Source organism: Uloborus diversus, chromosome 1 (genome assembly GCF_026930045.1).
Source record: "Uloborus diversus isolate 005 chromosome 1, Udiv.v.3.1, whole genome shotgun sequence".
NCBI lineage: Eukaryota > Metazoa > Arthropoda > Arachnida > Araneae > Uloboridae > Uloborus > Uloborus diversus.
The window spans coordinates 172,664,415-172,684,919 of NC_072731.1; the positions used below are offsets into that span (position 1 = coordinate 172,664,415).

The 20,505-nt window shown below is 32.8% G+C and overlaps 1 protein-coding gene across 1 annotated transcript in view; it reads right to left on the reverse strand.

Annotated features, from left to right (window-relative positions):
- The window catches only part of LOC129223039 (ras-related protein Rab-13-like), a 22,561-nt gene extending 2,590 nt beyond the window's left edge, over positions 1–19,971 (reverse strand). The window contains exons 1-5 of the mRNA XM_054857605.1: positions 19,845–19,971; positions 6,900–6,950; positions 3,507–3,630; positions 2,571–2,695; positions 1,449–1,573 (exon numbers count right to left, since the gene is read on the reverse strand). Coding sequence (XP_054713580.1) covers positions 1,449–1,573; positions 2,571–2,695; positions 3,507–3,630; positions 6,900–6,950; positions 19,845–19,887 — 468 coding nt within the window. The 5' untranslated portion in view covers positions 19,888–19,971. The remainder of the gene's footprint in view (positions 1–1,448; positions 1,574–2,570; positions 2,696–3,506; positions 3,631–6,899; positions 6,951–19,844) is intronic.
- Between the last annotated feature and the right edge of the window lie 534 nt (positions 19,972–20,505).

Here is a 20,505-nt window from a genome sequence, read left to right on the forward strand (position 1 = left end):
AATATCTCCATTTAAAAGCCGCGTAAATTTCTGCTTCAAGATCTCTCTCATTAACTTTTTAGTCTGAGACCAAAATTAGTGAAAGGATAATGCGAAAATCAGTTTTTGTAATTCAAAATCAATTTTGGTATATTGTAAATACTGGGGATATATTGAAGAACTATCCTCTAGCTAGCGGTGATAGCGTTGGAACAGTATAGTTTTATCTCCTCAACAAAAAAGCAATCGTGAAGAGAAGGCAAGATAGTAGCCATGAGCTTTCATAAATATTAAAACGAGAATGCAAATTACATTAAATGTATTAACCCAGATTAAATTCATAAGCCTTATTGGTGCTGATCGCACATCTGTAATAGTGTAGGCTATCATTTCGGTTACACACGAGTTAAAAATTGGCTGTTACGATGGAAATGGAGATTGTCTTCTGAAAATGGGGGTGTTTCTGTATTTGATGCTTTTATCGCTACCACACAGAAACTAAATTGCCTCTGTTTAACAACAAACTTTCAGAGAAACACAAAAGTAAAGCAACCAATTGGCTGAAAGATGGACTGCAAAACTCGCCAAATATTTGCATGATTGGAACCCGAAATGCGTTCATGTTCCTTAGAAAAAAAAAAGGAAAACAAAAACCGCATCATTATAATGCTCAGTTTAATATATCTTTGGATTGGGGACTTGAAATGACACCACCACAAAAGGTCTTTGGTCTTAGTTACAGTCTTGGACATCTTCATTGATTGGATTGCTGTTTTTTGTCCAACATCAGTATTCAGCAAGTTTCTATTTTGCGCCAAGTTAGCGAGGAACTATTAGACGTGAGCAATCTCAAAATTCGTTTCGAAATTGAAATGTCATTAGAATGCTGGCAATATATCAATAACATTGTTCAAAATTTGTTCTAACAGTGACAATGTGTAAAAAAAAAAATACTTACATACTGTAACAATAAAAATGTAAAAGTAGTATCAGTGCTTTTAGTAATTAACAGTAATAATAATACGTAAAAAGTAATAATGAAAATAAAAATGGTATAAGAAAAATCTAACGAAATTCAAAATTTTTCGGACGAAGTGAGAGTTTTTATAGTTTTACTGTGCAACACTTCTCGAATATTGCGCAAGGGGAATCAATACGTTAAAATAATTGAAACAAAGAAATTCATTTAAAGGAAAAGAAATAGGGAAAATTTTAGGGAAAAAACGAATGTGAACATTTTTTAAAATAAAAAATTAAGAATCAATGCAAACAAATATTCATAGTTTATGATCAAAACAATTCTCTAGCAAAAAGTTAAACCACTATAAATGACTTTTATACTGACGTAGTTACGAACTGATTTTATTTTATAATGTGAAACAGTATTTAAGGTAAGTTATTGTACGTTTTAATTAAATGTATAAATAATGACATTTTGGAAAACATTATGAGCTCTACTTCCGACTTACTTCTGTAACGTTCTTGTTGTCTAGAGCACTTGTTTGATAGAAATAGAGCCGATTTTCTTCAGCAAAGTCTTGAGCTAATTCTTCTAACACTTCGTATTGGGAAAGATCGTCTGTTTTGTTGCCTACTGCCCTTATAGTAAAAAAACGAAGCATAATTACTTATTTCACTTTAAAAATGTTGTTATTTGAAAAAAAATATTGTTCAACTACTCTTGTGTTTCTCCATCTATTTCTTGTCATAACCAGGAGAAAACATAAGCTCGAAAAAATTAAACCAAAAGTTTCATTGATCTTTAATGTAACGTGGACAATGTAATGCAAAAAGACAATTAAATGCTCAGAAGGTTAAGAAAACGTTTTGTTGATGTTTAATGTAATTTGACCTGGGTAATTCCTAACGATAAGTAAATAGCAATATTATCAAGAAATAGTTTTATTAATCATTAATGTAACTTGAACTAGGTAATTTCTAAAGACAAGTAAATCTCAAGAAGATCAAGAAAAAGTTTTATTGATCTTTAATGTAACGTCGACTAGGTAATTCTTAAAGACAAGTAAATGACAAAAACATCACGAAAAGTTTTATTGATTTTTAATGAAACGTGGATCGGTAAATTTCTAAAGACAAGTAAATGGCATTGCAATCAGAAATTGTTTTATTGATCTTTAGTGAAACGTGAAATAGATAATTCCTAAAGACAAGTAAATGGCAATATTATCAGAAATAGTTTTATTGATCTTTAGTGTAAGGAGAACTAGATAATTCCTAAAGACAAGTAAATGGCAATATTATCGGAAATAGTTTTATCGATCTTTAGTGAAACGTGAAATAGATAATTCCTAAAGACAAGTAAATGGCAATATTATCAGAAATAGTTTTATTGATCTCTAGTGTAACGTGAACTAGATAATTCCTAAAGACAAGTAAATTGCAAAAAGATGTAAGGTGGACTGTGTAATTCCTAGCATTTAGAATTATTAAGCGTTTCTTGTTTAGTGTAGAAAGTAAGTTTAGGTGCTACTGTTTTTTTAAAATTACTTTCTTATTTGCAAAAGCTACCAAATAATTAAGATACCAAGTAAAATATTTCAATTGATTCGTGATAGTAAAACCTTACTCACCTAAGAAAATTGGGATACCAGACAAAGTACTGTTCACCTCTTTCAGCCACCACGGCACTTCATCGAACGTTATTTTTTTGGTTACATCATACATTATGATTGCACCATGGGATGCACGGAAGAACCTGTAAAATGCTTTAAATCAAACAAATCAATCTTTACAGACATTACAGTGGTTGATTCATTTAACTACTAATTCAACTTACCGGCGCCCACTGTACTATTTTTTTCCCATTACAGAATTCAAAGGATATATTCTATTTTTACAGAATTCAGGAAAAAATTAAAATGAGAAAAATCCTTGGAAACATATACTTATACCATTAATATAATATTTAACAAAATATGATTTTATTTTTCATGCAATCAAAAAAGTTTGTTTACTAGCACAAACTGCACACGGTGATATCTCAAAAACAATGTTTAAAAAAATGGCAAGGTCAAATAAGTTCATATCTTTTTTACCAAACTAATACTAATCACATTAACTCATAATTCGAAAGAGTAAAAGTTTTATTTCAGCTATTTTTATATTAAAAACTGCTGTTTGCCCTTATGCCATTCACACGTAAGTAAAAACTTTTGCTGTATAAGCCCTAACTACAACAGAGTATCGATTGACTATGACGATATAATATTTATTTACAAAAGGGGAGACAGGTTTACACATAATTTAATGCCTGGCGATTAAAGTTGGTAAACGTTTTTGATGTTCAATGCAGCAGATAAATTGAAGGCTGCACATAATTTGAAATAGTTACGATTTATTATTACATCATGATATTTGTTGAATGTACGGCATATTTGCAGAAGAATATTTTTTGCAAATTACACAGTTTAACATTCGGATGAAAAAGTTAGATTTAGAAACCTTGTTATAGAAGTTATATTTTTTTTATTAATTCCAGAAAATATTTACTTAAATGTATTAGCAACCTGTTTATAATACTTTTGAATCTTTCTTGTCCGGCTGTGTCCCAGATCTGTAGCTCGACAGGTGTTCCATCGATGTCCATTTTAACCTTCTTGCAATCAACTCCAACGGTGCTCTCGTAAACATCTTTAAAGGAAAATAATGGTTTTGTGAGTTATTCCATTTTCAAGTTAAAAATAAAAAATAAACTTTCATAACTTTCTTAAATTTTAATTAAGATGGGAGAGTCGTTTAAAATTACAACAGTATTTGCGCCCGCAATAGAGTAATTTTTAAATAAGAGTTTGTATATAATGAAAAAAAATATATTACATAAATTAGCTTTGAGGCTATAAATTAAATATTATCTTTACACACATATTAGTTGATAGTATATTTCAAACAATGTAAAATAAATTCATTGTAATAAATTATCCCCCATAGTGCTTAGAAATCTCGGAAAAACTCAGCCTCTAATCCCGCAAATAGTTTATTTGTTCAATGATAACGATAATTTTTTGGAATGCAAAAATGCTTGCAGAAATTACATTTTTAGTCGCAAAGTAAAACTTCAAAACCTAATTGAAAAGCATAAAAGCATCGTAAAATATGTATCCAAAATAAAAGTTTTGGATACATATTTTACGATTTAGAGTTTACGATGGAAATAATACGAGGTAAAAAAAGTAGGTGAGGACACATAAAATGCTAGTGGGGCATAACACGCGAAATTTGGCTAATATCATCGACATTCCCTAGCTATATGGAGTTGTAGAGTACACGAATTGAATTTCAGTTGTAACGCAGTCAAATGCAATTAAGTGCTAACAAAGTGTTTCTCTGCATTATCACATGAACTTGAAATTACTTTTTGTAACTTATATTCTACAATTTGAAAACAAAATTTATTTTATGAAAATTAGTTTCAACAAAAGCTCTTTTTTTCTTATACACATCAAAAATTCTTGTCTCTCTGATTGACACTAATCAAATGCACTCTCGTATAAATTCGAGACTAGAACACTATCCCTTTCAAACTACTTGTAAAATACACAATTGAAGACTTTTATGCAAGATTGTTTTCAATCTAAGTAACCTCATATGTGAACATGTGCAAACCTGAAGTCCTTTATATACACTGGTGGACAATTGCTAAGGACGGATCCCAATTTGTTATGTAGCGCTTAAAAAAGTAAGTGTAATTCGATGCCAAGTGAAAGAAAACTAATGCCAGAACTCTAGAACATTGCAATGACGATAATTTATTGTGCTCTAGGATCCAAAAGGTGTTGAAAAATGTTCAGAGGACAAAACGGACATTTTGGGCTGAATACGCAAAAATGAAAAAATGTTATTACCACCCCCAGGCGTTTCGGCGTAAGATGTCAATATGGGATATGGCTACCATGAAGAGCGATGCAAGCTTCTACATGTCATGTGATGCTTTACACAACATTTTCCAGCAGCTTTTGGGGTAATTTATTCCATTCTTCTGTCGGTCACAGATAAGGGTGTCCTTGCTTATTGGAGGGCGTAGTCGACCAGCAAGATTGCTCCCCAAAGCATCACAAACATTTTCAATATGATTCAGATCTATAGAACGTGCTGGCCATTCGATGGGTTGAATATTTTGAGTGAGCTAGGCCCTCCTGGACAGCGATTGTTAGATGAAATAGTGAGTTGTTATCCATGAAAACGAATTTATCGGTCACGACGCCACGGAACACTTGAACATGAGGCAGCAGAGCAACATTAATGTATCGGCAGTGGTCATAGTCTTGTTTGGGAGCACATGAGCAACGTATGGCCATTGATCAATATCTTACTCATACCATGACACACTAGTCCGTTTCTTTTATGTTTGCCGGCTTGTATGCTGTTCTACTCTCATGCCAGGTTAGTTGTCGTTCACAATTAGACGACAGATTGACCCTGCTTTCATCTGAGAATAGTACACAAGCCCAGTCGACTTCTCTCCAATTGCGATGCTGAAGACATCATTACAAACGAGCAAAACATTGACTTGTAGACAATGGGATGTACAAAACAAGCTGACGGGCGTATAGTCTTACTGCAAACAAACGACTGGCTACAGTTTTTCGGGATATTTGCTTGCTAGTAGCAGCAGGAAACTGCTTTACTACCTCAGTAGCTGTGCTGCGCTGGTTCCTTTTCGTTGCTAGCACTAAGTACCAATCTTCTTCTGACGTCGTATTGAGTACACGACCTCCCCCGTGACATTTGCTACAAATGTCACGGAATTGAAATGATTTCCAAATCCTCGAAACAACCCTGTGGTTGACGTCGAACGCCCTGGAAACATCTAAATTTTTCTGCCTTTCTTCGATGTTGCCAACCACATGATCACCCATAAAATTATTTAAAGAATGTCGGAAAGACATACCGAAAAATACAAGTTTTTCATTTGACTCTTTTCCGTCAAACGTTGCCTTTGAACAACAATGTTCATCAAGCGTCAAATCCTTTACATCGCTTATCAGCGCTATCACGTGACCAGCAACGTCATGAATCTAAAATTTGAGTACTCACAACACGTCTCACTGTGTCCCAAACTTTTGCTAATTTCCATATTTCCTTGCCTTGCCATTTTGTGGTTGCTAACGCTGCTATTGCCATCCGTCCTTAACAATTGTCCGCCAGTGTACAATGCTAATGATTTAAAACATTTTTGGATAGTGCAACACCGAAAAATAAAATTTCATCTTTATTTTCATCATTAAAACAAATTTGTGAAAGGCAATCTCCAAGCCAACTAATTTCTACTTCGTGTTTTCCGGTTTTGCTTTCGTTTCCTTTTTCAGTTTACGGTTAGTAACGTTATTGCGGGTTATTCACCCACACTTTTTTTATTTTATCTTAACCAATCAACTGTCTATTGTAATTTCCGTTGTTACTGTACTGTTTTCTGTTACTGTACTGAAACTTCGAAAAAAAAAAAATCCAGAAAATCAAAGAAACTCGATCACTGATGTTTTAGAGCATAAAAAATATTCATACATTTACGGCGTGTAACGTTTATGCAAAGATTTAAAACCACGCAATATGTTTGATAAAAATGAGATACTTAAAATAGTGATCATTTTGTCGTCTGGAAAGGCCCTAAAAGATACTTGAGCTATACAAATGTTTCTACGGTTCCGGCAATAAAGATAATTTAAAGATAATTTACTTTCGGACTTTCACTTCTAAGGATGCTCGTGATAAAAATGCACTCTGAGAAATAAAGAGAAGATAAAAATATGTCCATAAAGTCATTATTAGCTTACCTGTGCGTAAAATCCGTAAATTAGAGAGATACTTACACACACATATGCCCGCAAACACATACATTGACATATACTTGCGAATGTTATTTCAAAGAATGATATCTAGTAAAGGAATGTAAACAAACTTACTCTGAAAACGCCCTTCTGCAAATCTAATTACAAAGCTTGTCTTTCCTACACCTGATAAAAAAGAAGAAAACAAATTATTTTAATGAATACAATGTTTTGATCTTAAAATGCGGTTATCCGCCTAATCACGTTCTATTTCAAAATATTTTTCTGCTTTTTATACAATAAAAATAGAAAAGTTCATTACAATTTCTATACACTGTGAAAACGATTTAGAAACGTTCCTGGAAAATAATGGGCAGCTGATGAGCCCAATATCTGCCAGTAACATAGCTTGCAAATTCCAGGAACTTCTTCCGCTGAAATTCAGTAACCTTCCTGATATTATCCTGGAAACCTCCTAAAAATTCAGAAATCTTTAAAACCAGTGGTGTCTATGGAAGTATTATCTTGGCATCATTCTGATTTATCAAGGAAGTTAAAAGAGCATTATTGCAAACATGGTCAAAGCTATGTCAGAATTGCAAGTCAGTAACGAGAATTTTACTTGCCTGAAAATCTTGCAAAGCAATGCAGTTCACACTTTTTCGCTCCCTTTGGGAGCTTAATTAGCATGGAAAGCAGATACACTTTATAAATAGGCACAGTTAATCTTTAAACTGGGAGCTAAAAATATTTTTCACAACAGTGAAAAGTCTGCATTCTTGCGACTTGTAGCAATTCAGGAACCTTTTTGTCAAGAATACTTAATTTTTCCAGGAGGTGGATAAAAACCATTAGAATCCCGAAACGTGACACGGAAATAACCAGTAATGTTTCGGAATTTTTTTACAGTGTATCAGTGATATCATAGATCGTGTTTTACTGGTTGGAAATACTTTCAGATTTTTCTTTCCTTGCTAAGAAATTTTCTTGAAAACATTGCTATATGACCGATAACGTGCCTGGTTATCAAACTCCGGAAATAAAATACAAAAACTGCGATTTTTGTGTCTGAGAATAAGTAATTTGTGTGTTTTATGATCGGTAATAGAAGCGGATTTTAACTGTTGTTTTTTTTTTCTGCCTATGCTACGTTTCATTTTATTTCTCACACTTTTCTTATTCTTAGCGCTACATTTTTTATGTTATACATTTATTTCTTTATTTTACACACATTTCTTCTACACTGTTTATAAGTAAAGTATCAAATAAATAAAAAGTGTTAAATACACTTTTGAAAAATTTTAATTTTGACTCTTCCGACTGATGTTATTGATAACATCTGATTGACACTTCACTCATCTGCACTTAACGTTAAAATGCTACAGTTAATGACACTGTGCAGAAAAAAAAAATCTTCAATATGCTTCTGACGCCCTCCTTTCAGAGCCACCATTTTTTAAAAAAATGACCATCTGAATATGAAAACCGTTTCTCCCATTACTCCCCTTCATTTTTTTTCCGTTTTCGATAGTTTCAAAGCCATTATTTTTATTTGAAGCGGAAGGAACGATTATATTAACCATTAACATTTTCCCTAAGGGCTAGACAGGTTGAAAATTATGAACATTTGTAGCAAGTTTGTAGACTCATGGAGTTATTCCCGCCTAAAATATGAAAAAAAAATCATTAAAAACGATCTTTTCCTATGGAATGATTTTACAGCGTTTCACTTATTTTTTGTGCAAAACTGAAGAATGGGCCACATTCTTATGAGACCATGTCCGAAAAAAATTCCACGTTGCAAAAGATCCTTTTAAAGAATCTTAGAAACACCTCAGGTTGCAATACGAGTAGCAGGGGCGGCATTTCAGTATTTCATTTGGGGGGGGGGTCGAATTTCTTAAATATGAATTATACCTCAGTATGGAACAAAACATATTGGCTAACAACAAGTAATCATGATATGGGTTTAGAATTAATAAAATTAGTGTTCAAAAACAATTTAAATTTTTTTGACAAAATTTGTAATTTATTTTATTAAACAATGTTATGATGCAGAGGACCTTGATACTACAGTTTTTATCTTCTAATAAAGTTTTAAAGCTTGATTTTAAAAATACAGAATAACTGGAAATCTTGTTCCTAATCCAGCATTGTCCAGTGTCATGCTCTTTTTTCAGTAAGTTTTTTTCCCCCATTGAGCTTCGAAAATAATTCTCTAACCTCCTGAGACACGAAAATGAATTTTCTCTACTAGATGAACTGATTGGAATAGTTGAAAAATAATTGAAGTAACAAAGTTGCGTATGAAAACACACCTTTCACATCTTGCGCTTCAAAATCACCCAGGTAACTTTAAAAATTGTGATAGTCTTCATTTTTCACCATTGAATAGTCCAGCCTCTGACAATTCTTCTTGCCTCATGCTATAAATTTTACTCATTATTGAAACATTTTATTTTTTGTTTTCAATATCCAATCCAGATAATATAGAGCCAACAGTACAGGATTATAGAGATAACAATACAGGGAAATATTTATCATCAAATCTTGTGTTAATTTCATTAGAAACTTGATCTATTCCTTTTTACAATAATGTTAAATCAATGTTTGACTACATCGTCATGTGCATTATGGTCACCTCTTCTAAATTCATTTGAATATTCTTTGCGCCTCTTTAAAATAGTTTTGAGTAAGAATTTTTTTTTTGAAAAGATCCACGCTTGGTTGAAATATACATCTACGCGAAATTTATTAATAGTTTCAATTGCAGCTTGAACTAAAGCTTGAACAGTCCAAAAATTAAGGTTAGCTGGTTGAAGAAAGCATTGTTCAAAAACGCTCCTCAATACAAAGAAAGCGAATAAAAATTCAAACAAAGATAAGTTAAAGGACATTAGCTTTTTAACTATTGAAAGAGTCGTTTTCCAAAATCTCTGCTTTGAAATTATCGAAAAGGGTTTTGTGGTTTAAAAGACTATCTTGTGTTGTCTCCTAAAGACCCTCTTGTGTCACTCCGAGATTGCGTAGTCCCCCCCAAGTGCCCTCAGAAAAAGTTATTTGTTGATGTAAAATATTTTTTTTCAAAAATAGTATGTATTTTTAAGAAATATTTATGAAAGCATACTATGCATTAAGTAGTTGAAATGTGTTTCTAGCAGAAGAAAGTATAAACACTAATTAATTAAACACACTTAAAATATGACCGTAACAATGAACGGCCTTTTCTTGTGAAAATCATGCAGCTACACCACTGTACGGGCCTCTCATAACCATCGATCTCATAACCATCGTTACAGAGCACACAAGAATGATATATTTAGCCTCTATGAGGAAATTACGTATTCAGTTAAAATTAACCATGATTCTTCATCATTTTTTAATGTTCTGAAAAAGCCAGTAAAGGGGCTTGATGATTTTCTAATTAATCATTCAAAAAACGGAAAACACTTACTCATGTCTGGAAATGTGTCGAGTTTCATTAAACATTACGTGGTGGAACCAGCAAGATTACTTTTTCTAAACATTGATAACATTGATTTGCTATTTGCGTAAATTGAATTTGCTCATTTTTCATCATTCCTCTCAAAAAATTTTGGGGTGCGACCGGCCCCTCTTGACCCCCCTATTTGCCGCCCCTGACGCGTAGCACCGCAAAATATCAGTTAAGAAGTTTCCCGTATAATATTATATTAATTCTAGTTACAGCCACAGATATAACTAAGATTAGAAAGGAAATTAAGTATGCTTATAATATAGACTCTGGTGTTGTAAAGTGGTCTTAAAATACGTGTTTTTCAACATAGGTAAATAATAAATACAGAAATTTCTTTTAAAGCTTCAATTTTTTTTTTTTTTGCTTTTTTTCTATATTACATTAATAAAGAACGCGCTGCACTGAATTTTCGGATGAAAGAAATTGATTTAACTAGCTTAATGGCAGTAAACCATCATAAATAACCGTAATTTTTTTAATGTTCAACATACCTAGTTCTTTTGAAGAATTCAACTTTATTTAAATAGAGTTTTGAGGATTAAATATGGTCAAAAGTTGGTTCACTAAGAATTTTAATCATATTTCTCTCCTGAATTTCATCAATATCTTCAGAAAAGGTGTGATAATTTGCAATGTTTTTTTTTTGGGGGGGGGGGGATATATTAAAGATAGCGTTTTAATTATGTCTAAACTACCTAAACAACATTAAAGGAAAACATTACATTCAAAAAGAGTCCGAAAAAATATTACTTAATTAAAAAACAAAAGAAAAAAAAATCAAACTTTACCTATTTCTTCAATGCATGTAAAATACTTCTAGTTCTAAATTTCTACTTTTTACTCATATTTAACAGATGATTTTTTTTGGAGAGGGGAAGGGGATAGCATAAATTATTCTAACCGTATAAATTGAAAGCTGTGGTTGCTGAAAAAATTCTATGATTTGTTTTCAAATAATATCGGCTTACAATCTTGCTTTAATTCAATCAATATGCTATATCAAATTTAAACTCAGTTGTATTTAATTCAATTTACCTTAAAAACAGTAAATGGTTAGTAAACTTAATATTTAACTGATATCTGCTTCATAAGTGAAGATTAAATTATTTTAAATGAAGGATGTATATTAAACTTAACCCCATCTTACTTAAGTTGTTCTAAAATATTATAAAAAAATGAATCCAGCTTAGTGGTTTATACAGACGTGTTCTAGAGACACCCGGGAAGCTGCCTGCTCAACCAATCTGCAGAAAATTTTAATGTACAAGATTTTACAAAGAAATTAAAAGAGGTGTTCAGATTTTAAAATGTTTAATACGCACACAGAACAAATTTTTCCACGAAATAAAATACTGCTAGTAACAAAACTTTGAATTTAGAATATAGTTCTTAGTTGTCAAAACCTAAAATAAAAAAATGACCCTCATTCTTTCATTTGTTTCGAAAATATAGCTGTTTATTTGATTTATGATTACTTTACCCCATTGAACATTTTTCCCCACCAGGCCCTAGCGCTAATGCGTTTTTTTTCCAGGGATGCACCATTCCAATTGTTTATCACTTAATAACAAAGTGATAAACAATGGAGGCGGTGTACCTCCAGAAATACGAAAATATATAAATGATTATTTGAAGCACTTAGGGGAAGCTGCTGCACCCACGGACTGTTGTACCTACGGACGTTGGTCGGGAAATTCCGGGTATCGTCGAGAAAGATCCTAATTGGGGTTCAATGTATGTGTCATAGTCCTCTCTAGTACCCCAGGAAGTTTCAACGCCATCACACACGCAAACAAATATTTAAAACTCTATGACATTTTTTTTTTGGTTTTAGTAGGATCTAAGTAAAAAAAAACATGAGCGATTTCTTTTTTTTCGCCCGTCGTGCATTGTATTATTCTTTTTTGTTGTAGGTATCATGTTTCCCTATATTTTAAAGGTTTTGCTTCTGATTTTTAATGTTGTGCAACTGTGGTCTTGTCGATGTGACTGGCTTGCAAAACCAAAATGGCGTACCTATGTACCCTAGGACACATAACCATGTGTACCCACGGACGGAAATTTTTAGTATCCTTGGGTCACACCTGAGTTTTCTTACAATGTGAAGTACCTCAAAATGGTGCCTTGTCATCAACGTCCGATATTTGCTATCAACAATGATGATGAATTTGAAGTAGGGCTTGAAGATATAAACTTGAAGTAACCCCCACCTGTTGTAGGATCTGCAGACCGTCAATCCCACCTGTTTTCATTTGAAGTCGACTTTTCTATTTTTGTTGCTTTAATCTAAAGTGAATTTTTTTTTGTAATAGGTTAATTTTGTTAAAGGTTTAAATTTGCATATAAATTGAAGTTATTATGTAGGTACATAGAGAGCCACACTATCGTGAATCTAGTTATTTTTTTTTTTTTTTGTTGTTAAAAACATATTAATTATTCATAACATCATTAACTCTCTTAAGAGCAATAATGTTTTCAAAGAGTTCACTGAAGTTAAAAATTAAGGAAAATAAATAAATGGAAATAACCTTCGATTAATTTTTAAAGTTAATTTTCTGTTGGATATTTTTGTAGTGTTATTTTCAATGGATGGTCGAAGTATTTCTGTATAAAATGGCTTATGAAAATGTTTTGAGTATAATTGAGTTCCTTAGATCTATTTATGTATTATTTTTTTATATGTTCATGGGTACAAAGGCACCTGTCCGCTGGGTGAACGGGGTGTTATAACCACGGAAAAAAGATGGTTTTTAAGAAAATTTTTTTGAAGTTGAAATCTTTGAGATTTTTACCTGATAAAATATCCCAAGTTAGATTGTAAGTTGTAGATTCTGCCAGAAAATTTTACCGATCGATTATCCATTCCCAGAGGCCAGCAAAAAATTAAAATTAAATTTCGTTCGTGGGTACAGCAGCTTCCCCTATGTTCGTTTATGATCTTAATTACAGCTGTGAATGCAATTTGAATGTATTCCTATAAATAATACGGGACTCGTATGCAACATGCGGTGTTTCCGTTACTTTTTTAAAAACAATTTAACAACGTAAAATTATTTTTTAGAAATGGATATAAAAGGAGTGAGTTTGATACCCTGGGAAATTAATGAAACGATTGTGAAACAAACCCATAAAAAATGTAGTTTTCGTTGATTGAAAAAAAAAAAAAAAAAACATTTTAGTGGTGAATACCCGGCTGAATCTTCTAATTTGCCACAATTGTTCATGCTTCTGAAATTTTTACTACTCTAGTCCTTGAGGAAAATGTTAATGGTTAATATAATTTTCCCTTTCCCTCGAAATAAAAATGAGGGCCATGAAACAGTAGGAAACCGAATAAGGGGGCATAGAGCCTTTCCAGAAAGGGGAACGTGATTGTTTTACATAAGAATCAGAATGAATAATCACAGAAATATGTTGAAGTTTTTTTTTTTTTTCTGCACAGTGGTATCAAACGATTATTGTACCATATGAAGACACAAATTACTTTACCAATTAAATCTATAGTTACTTTACGATATCGTTTGAGGGATGCAGGGTATTGAGGCATAAACTCCTCAACCGTTATATTAGTTTTATGATAAGAGTTTTATGTCTATAGAGTAGACACTATTGTATCTCTGAGGCATGATTAAATGTTTACATCAGAACGCTCTTTAACGACATTCGGCGTTGTGTAGTATAACTGTACAGCCATTATTTATTACTTTTAACAGAAAATAGAGAGTAAATTAGTGGAAACCAGGACAAAGGAACAAGAAAGTGAACATTAAATCACATGAACGTGCATAAGCTCAACGATTACGAAACGTAAAATAAGAGATGGTGTAAAGGTTTGTTGCATCTATACCGTCTGTACCTGGAATAGATACTCATCGTAAACGAAGTACACGAATTAAATTTTTGGGTAGATGATGATTTTTGACTGTATTATCAGGACTCTGACGAAAATCTAGAGATTTTTTTGCTCTTCTCATTAGTAGAAATTTTAGAAAATAATGGTTTCTATTTGTAATGAATAACACTTTCAAGGAGCGCTTCGTTGTGATGAACTTTGGTTGACTTTACTTTTATCAGGAACAGAACGGCTCGATAAATTCAACCTAGGTGTTGATGATCTGGTTACACTAGGTTACTAACATTGATTTGACTCATGCCATTGAAACGTCCCCCTCAAAATGAGCTCCGTAAAAGGAAATGAACTCGTCCAACATTAGATCTTTCTTTACTGGAGTCATTTTTCTCTATGCGTATCTAATTTGAATTTACAGGAGATTTTTTTTTTAGGATGAACAAAAAATCGTTTCAGCAAATTAATTTAAACAATACTTATGAAATAACCGACGGAAATACCCAGGGCTTCAAACCTGAAAGTTCGTCGTTTGCTCGATTGAAAGTGAAACGTCGTTGACGACTTCTTTTTAGAAACTTCGCTGACTGTGTACTTTAGCAAACTTAACTTGCAACACTTCTAGTTAAAAATTAAATATTTTGCTAACTTTTAAAACAATTAAAAAATAAATTATAACCCTTTAAAAATTTAAAGTGTACTTTTGTTCCAACTGAATAAATAATCTGGCCTTTTTTTAAAGCTAAATAGTCTCAAAATAATTTAGAAGAAAGGGCGGCCAGTATCAGTTTAAAAGTTAAAAATATCGACTGCCTGTATGGAAAATATAATTCTTATATAACCCATTTAGAAACTGAACTTTTCGCTTTTTTTTTTTTCATTTATTTTCTTTTTACGTTCCTAAAGTGCCTCAAAAAATCATTTGTATTACTAAAAACCGCCGTAACTTAAAGAAATAAATAAATAAAATAAAATTTAAAAACAAACAGCATAATTTCCTGTATAGAAGCTAACATTTTTATTCTTGCATTTTCTGAGCTCTTCATATCGTATTTGAAAACATACAAAATGATAAATTCTGCTCTTGCACTACGCAAAAATTAAGTTGGTCCATAAAAAAAAATCTTATTACTTAAGTGTGAAAGCTCATAAAAATTAAACTTCACCTTAGCACTGTAGAATAAATCATATTCTCCATTCTATCTTTAAAAACAAAACAATATCATCAAAATCTTAAAAATTCAACCAAGTTGCAATTCATTAAAGAAACAAGAACTTTCTTCCCCTTCTTTCATAACTAAATACTTCCACAGAACAGTTCAGGAAAAAAAGTCACTGTTGTTCTTAGGAGCTAATTCCTTTCGTAATCTTTTCTTTCTTTTTTCGCAAACTCAATCTTTTAACCTAAACTTTCTACATCTTATCATTCCTTTTAGAGAAAATATATCTCTTCGCTTCTTTCAAAAACTATACGTAGAATCCATATCAATTCAACGAGGGGTAACATTGATGGTCTAAGATTTTTTTGAATTAACATATACTAACAATGCATAAAGAAGCAAGAAATACATTGTACGTGTTTTTCGGATTTAATCAAAAAAATTCTTGGACCTAGATACAGGGCACCAAAGATGGCGGCCCTGTAATCATTTCTCACTTCGACAAAATCTTTAAAGTACATTAGGGTAATTCGCTAGTAGTTGACCATTTAGTGGAAATTTCTACAAGTTCTATTTAATTTCACAGGGAAAAAAACTGGAAAAAAATTGAAAATTTTTCTATGTGTCGATAAAACTATCAGGATCAACGGTTTCTAATCATATTTATGTTTTACTTACTATTTTGTAAGTTATTTCAAATAGAAGTTAAAAAGGGAGATTTCGCCAGAAGTTGACCACTCACTTCCAGTAGTTAACCAGCGTCTGCCAGTAGTTGACCACTTTTTAAACACTGTAAAATCTGAAATCTACAGTATTAAAATCAGACCGGATGCATGCCTGTATGTACTTATGTTCCCTCAAAGGTCGCCTGTGATTGGTTGTTGGGTCAATGATGTCATCACAGATGTCACCTGACTTTGATGGTGGTTACGACAGTGATGACTAATATGTCGTGAAAATAATTTTATATAATAAACGTAATATTTGGCGCAAAACTAAGTCGCCAAAAATGGTGCCAACTTTATATTATATCTTCAATTTCTTGCCAAGCCTATAGACTACAAACGCATATGACGTCATATATAAGACGCCGAAGGTAGAGCCGCTATATAGACAGGCCGACGCATCAGCTGAAGTTCAGCCATTTTGGATCGGATTTTTCATTGTTGCTCTGCTAGGGTAATACAGCAAAGTTTCGGATTTCGCCAAATTTGCCGAAAATTCACGTGCCATTATAATTGCTCACAGTGAACAATCACCAAATGCGATAACTCGCCAGAAAAGACAACCACTCAAACACGCGCTCCGATCCAAAATGGCTAATTTTAAGCTAATGCGTCGGCTCGGCTAGTATATATAGGGGCCTTAGCCGAAGACACCTCAGGTGGAGAATCTAGCCACCCTAGACCGCTCGTATAATGCTTAAATATTAAAACATTGCTACTAAAAATAATGCATTGATATTATGGGTAATCAGTATAAGTACAATAAACTCCAAATTATCTGCAGAATAGGGTGACATGGTAACTACGGATAATAGAATTTCGTGGATAATCCAAAAAATAAATTAAAAGCGATAGCTAAAAAAATCAATACTTGCACATACTTTTAAACTCTGCCAGCGATGACCAATTAAATAAAAAAAACTTCGCCAAATTTGGAGACATTTAGCAATTTCTCGCCAAATTTGGCGCAGAAAATAAGTTGACAAAAATGATGCCAACATAGCGATATCACTTTAATTTCTCGCCAAGTCCATAGCAGCCACTCCTAGCAGATATGACGTCACCATCATGTAAGTCGGTGTCCAGAAATAACTTTCCCTATATACGGAGTCAAAGCGACCTATTTGCTGAACCTATTGATCCAATATTTTATTTGAAAAAATGCGTTTGAGATCGATGAATTTAAACAAGACAGTGATCTCATAGCTGTGGTTACAATGACAGAACCTCAAAATTTTCAGATGACACCACCGACTTTTTCCGTGCGAAAATTGATCAGTGTATTGATGAGCCAGAAATGGCGTTAGATAGATCGACGTGTCACGAAAATTGTTTGTTCGAAAACTTAACCACCGACTGGAGAAACACGCTTTCCACTCTGCTTTTAAAAGATTTTTTCCTTAAGTTTTGCACATGGTTTTCAGAGTGGTTGGTGCTTCTACTACTGTCTTACCCTGTGAGCTATGCAAAATGCTTCTCTTTAATATTGTCACTAGGATAAACAATTTTCATTTTTGCAGTTTTTGTCACACACCACTCGTTACAACGCAATTTGAGGTTTTTGAATACTCGGATCAATTTGCGCAAGAAAAATGTGGGTGTTCCCATTCGAAATCTCCGAAATTAGTTTACGACAACAGAATCTGCGTTAGTACTATATTTTTTAAAATTTTCGCAGTCAGGAGAACATCTGTTCAAATAACCGTGTCACAAATTTTGGTTCCAATGGTTCAGCGGACAGGCGTCTAGTCAATAACTTGCAAAAATACTTTTTTTTGAAAAAAAATAGCATTATATTTTATCTTAAGCTAAAAAATGTTTGTAATCACTTTAGTTTCTAGAAAAAATCTTTAAAACCAACATAAGTTCATTACTTGACCGTTGTGATCAACTACTGGCATTAATCGCATTTTAGACAACCAGTAGTTGACCACCCCTTAATCCCAGCATAAATGATTAGTAAATTGATGCAATTTTTTTTTACTTAGTATAAACATGGATGATCAGCATATATCAGTAAATGAACCCGAAGAATAAAATTTAACGTCGAGGAATACTATTAAACATTTTATCTCATGACAATTCTCAATAGTAAGGAAAGTGATTTTCTTTAAATTTTTTATACGTCTTTGTAATTGTACCGTCCTAACCTCCATTAAAAACTTTAGTTACAACTATAAATTATAAGAGAGCACATCATGAGTTGCTATAAATTATTTCCAGCAATCAGATTAAAAATATCTACTTATTTGTTCTTGTTTTGTACAATGTACATATTAACACTCGAGTAGTCAACTACTGGCAGGTGGTCAACCACTGGTGAATCACCCTATCTCAGAAAAAATTCAACATATTTTGTTGTGGTTTGTTTTATTGAAAAGGTTATTTTTTATTATTAAAAAATATGCAATATTTTGAAATATATGTTTAAGTTTTCTTTCTACAGACTTTTGAAAAAATAATTTTTTTTTATTTTTCTCGAAAATGCTAATTTTAAAAATTTTAATTTTTTACTGTTTATTAGTACCACTCAGCACTACATTCCCTGAAAAGGAGAGCTTTCATTTTTTTCATTTAACAGCTTTTAGAGGCATTTGAAAAAATGAGGGTTTTTAATTAACTATTTACGTAAAAGTAGATCTGGAAATTCAAAATTTTATTTTAGCAGAAAGTGACCAGAAAGCACTTTCAATTTAGTTACACTCCTGTTTGTGAAACTCGCAACACCATGAAGGAAGCATCATTCCACACATATTCAATCGGTGACATTTCCGGGGAATATGCAGGCCAAGGAAGAAGCTGTACCTGCTGGGAATCAAGGTAGGATTTGACAGTCCTGGAGACCTGTGGCCGGATATTATCCTGCTGGAATACAGCCCCTGGCAATCCTTGCAGGAAAGGAATAGCTTGGGGCAGTAAAACTTTGTTTATGTATTGGGTACTGTTCAAATTGCCCACAATTCGTAGCAATTGTGATCGTCCATGATATGCTATGGCACCCCAGACCATAACTCCGGGCGTTCGTCCACTGTGGCGTTTGATAATGCACTCCGGAATGTGCCGTTCACCGGCATAGTGCCTGACACGATTTCGGCCATCACGGTGCCACAAATTGAAACGGGATTCGTCAGAAAAGACGACCTGCTGCCAATCAGCACGCCAGCTCCAATGCACATTAGCTCATTGTAGCTGCAGGGGGCGATGGTTTTGCGTGAGATGAATCCTGTTTTGAGGTATTTTGTCAAAAGCCGAGCGACGCAGCTAGTAGGTATTCTAAAAGTGAATCTAGAAAAATCTACGAATTCACATAAACGAAAATATATATATAGATAAACGAAATGCAATTTTGTCCCACTGACATCTTAGTGTTATTCCTGGGTTTAGGTGTCTTGTTCTGAGGTTACGATATGATAATTTTTCATTTTCAATCCAATTTAGTTTATCAAGCCTGGTACTCATTTTATCGACCTGGGGAAAAGATGAAAGGCTGAGTCGACCGTGGCCAGCACGGAAAATGAACGCGGGTCTGCTTTGTGGAAGCGCGAAGAGCTACCGTTGAGCCATTGGGCTTTTAATTTTACAAATACAATGCAAAAAAGTTGTTTGAAAGTTCTTATGTTTTTGCTTAAAAAGTCTCCTAGATATATATAACAAGTGAATCGAACATTTTTCAAAATCTAGATGTATTCAGACACGTAAGAGGAAGATGTTTAAAACACTGTCAATTTAGTAAGCACCATAAACGATGTTTACATTTCGAATTTTACTTTTGTTTTAGTAGTTCATTTAGTATTAAAAAGTAATGACCATAAAGTTCAGAAATAAAAACAATGCCTGTAAAAATTTACTCACCGCTTTCCCCTACTAAAATAACTTTGAATTCTTCCGTTGTCATCTTTACGTTTGATTTAAGTAGGAGTAGTTTCTTAGGTCTCCGCAGAGAACAATACTTTCCAACAGTTGTTTATCGATGATCCAAAGTTCGTCGAGTTTGCTATCAATTTTATAGATTTCTTGCATTTGATGGTGCTGTTTTGGCATGAGATTAGAGAGATTTAGATGTTTTAAAGTGAGGAAATGTCTTGCTGTATCTTTCTCTTTTGATAGGCACCGGATAGTAGAACACTTTATACCCTCGCCGGCACAATAAATGATAAAATTAGTTTCTTTAAAAAAAACAAAAAAACAAAAAAAAAAAAAAAAAAGTTGTACTGACAGACATTTATATGCTCAGAGTTATTGAACAAAACATGTTTTTAAGAAAATTTTGATCAATTATTGTGTGATGCAATTTTTTGTACTCATTTAGAATACAATTATTACATTTGTTCTTCGTGACCAGAGACTGGCAATCTAAGGCCTGCAAGCCACATATGGCTTACAATTTATGTCTATCCGGTCTGCTGACAAAAAAGAAAGAAACATGCTCAATAAAAGTTTTAAAAATATTAATTATTGTGAATTATTTATTTTGTAAAATGTTGACAATTCTTATAATTTTAGTCAAGAAAGA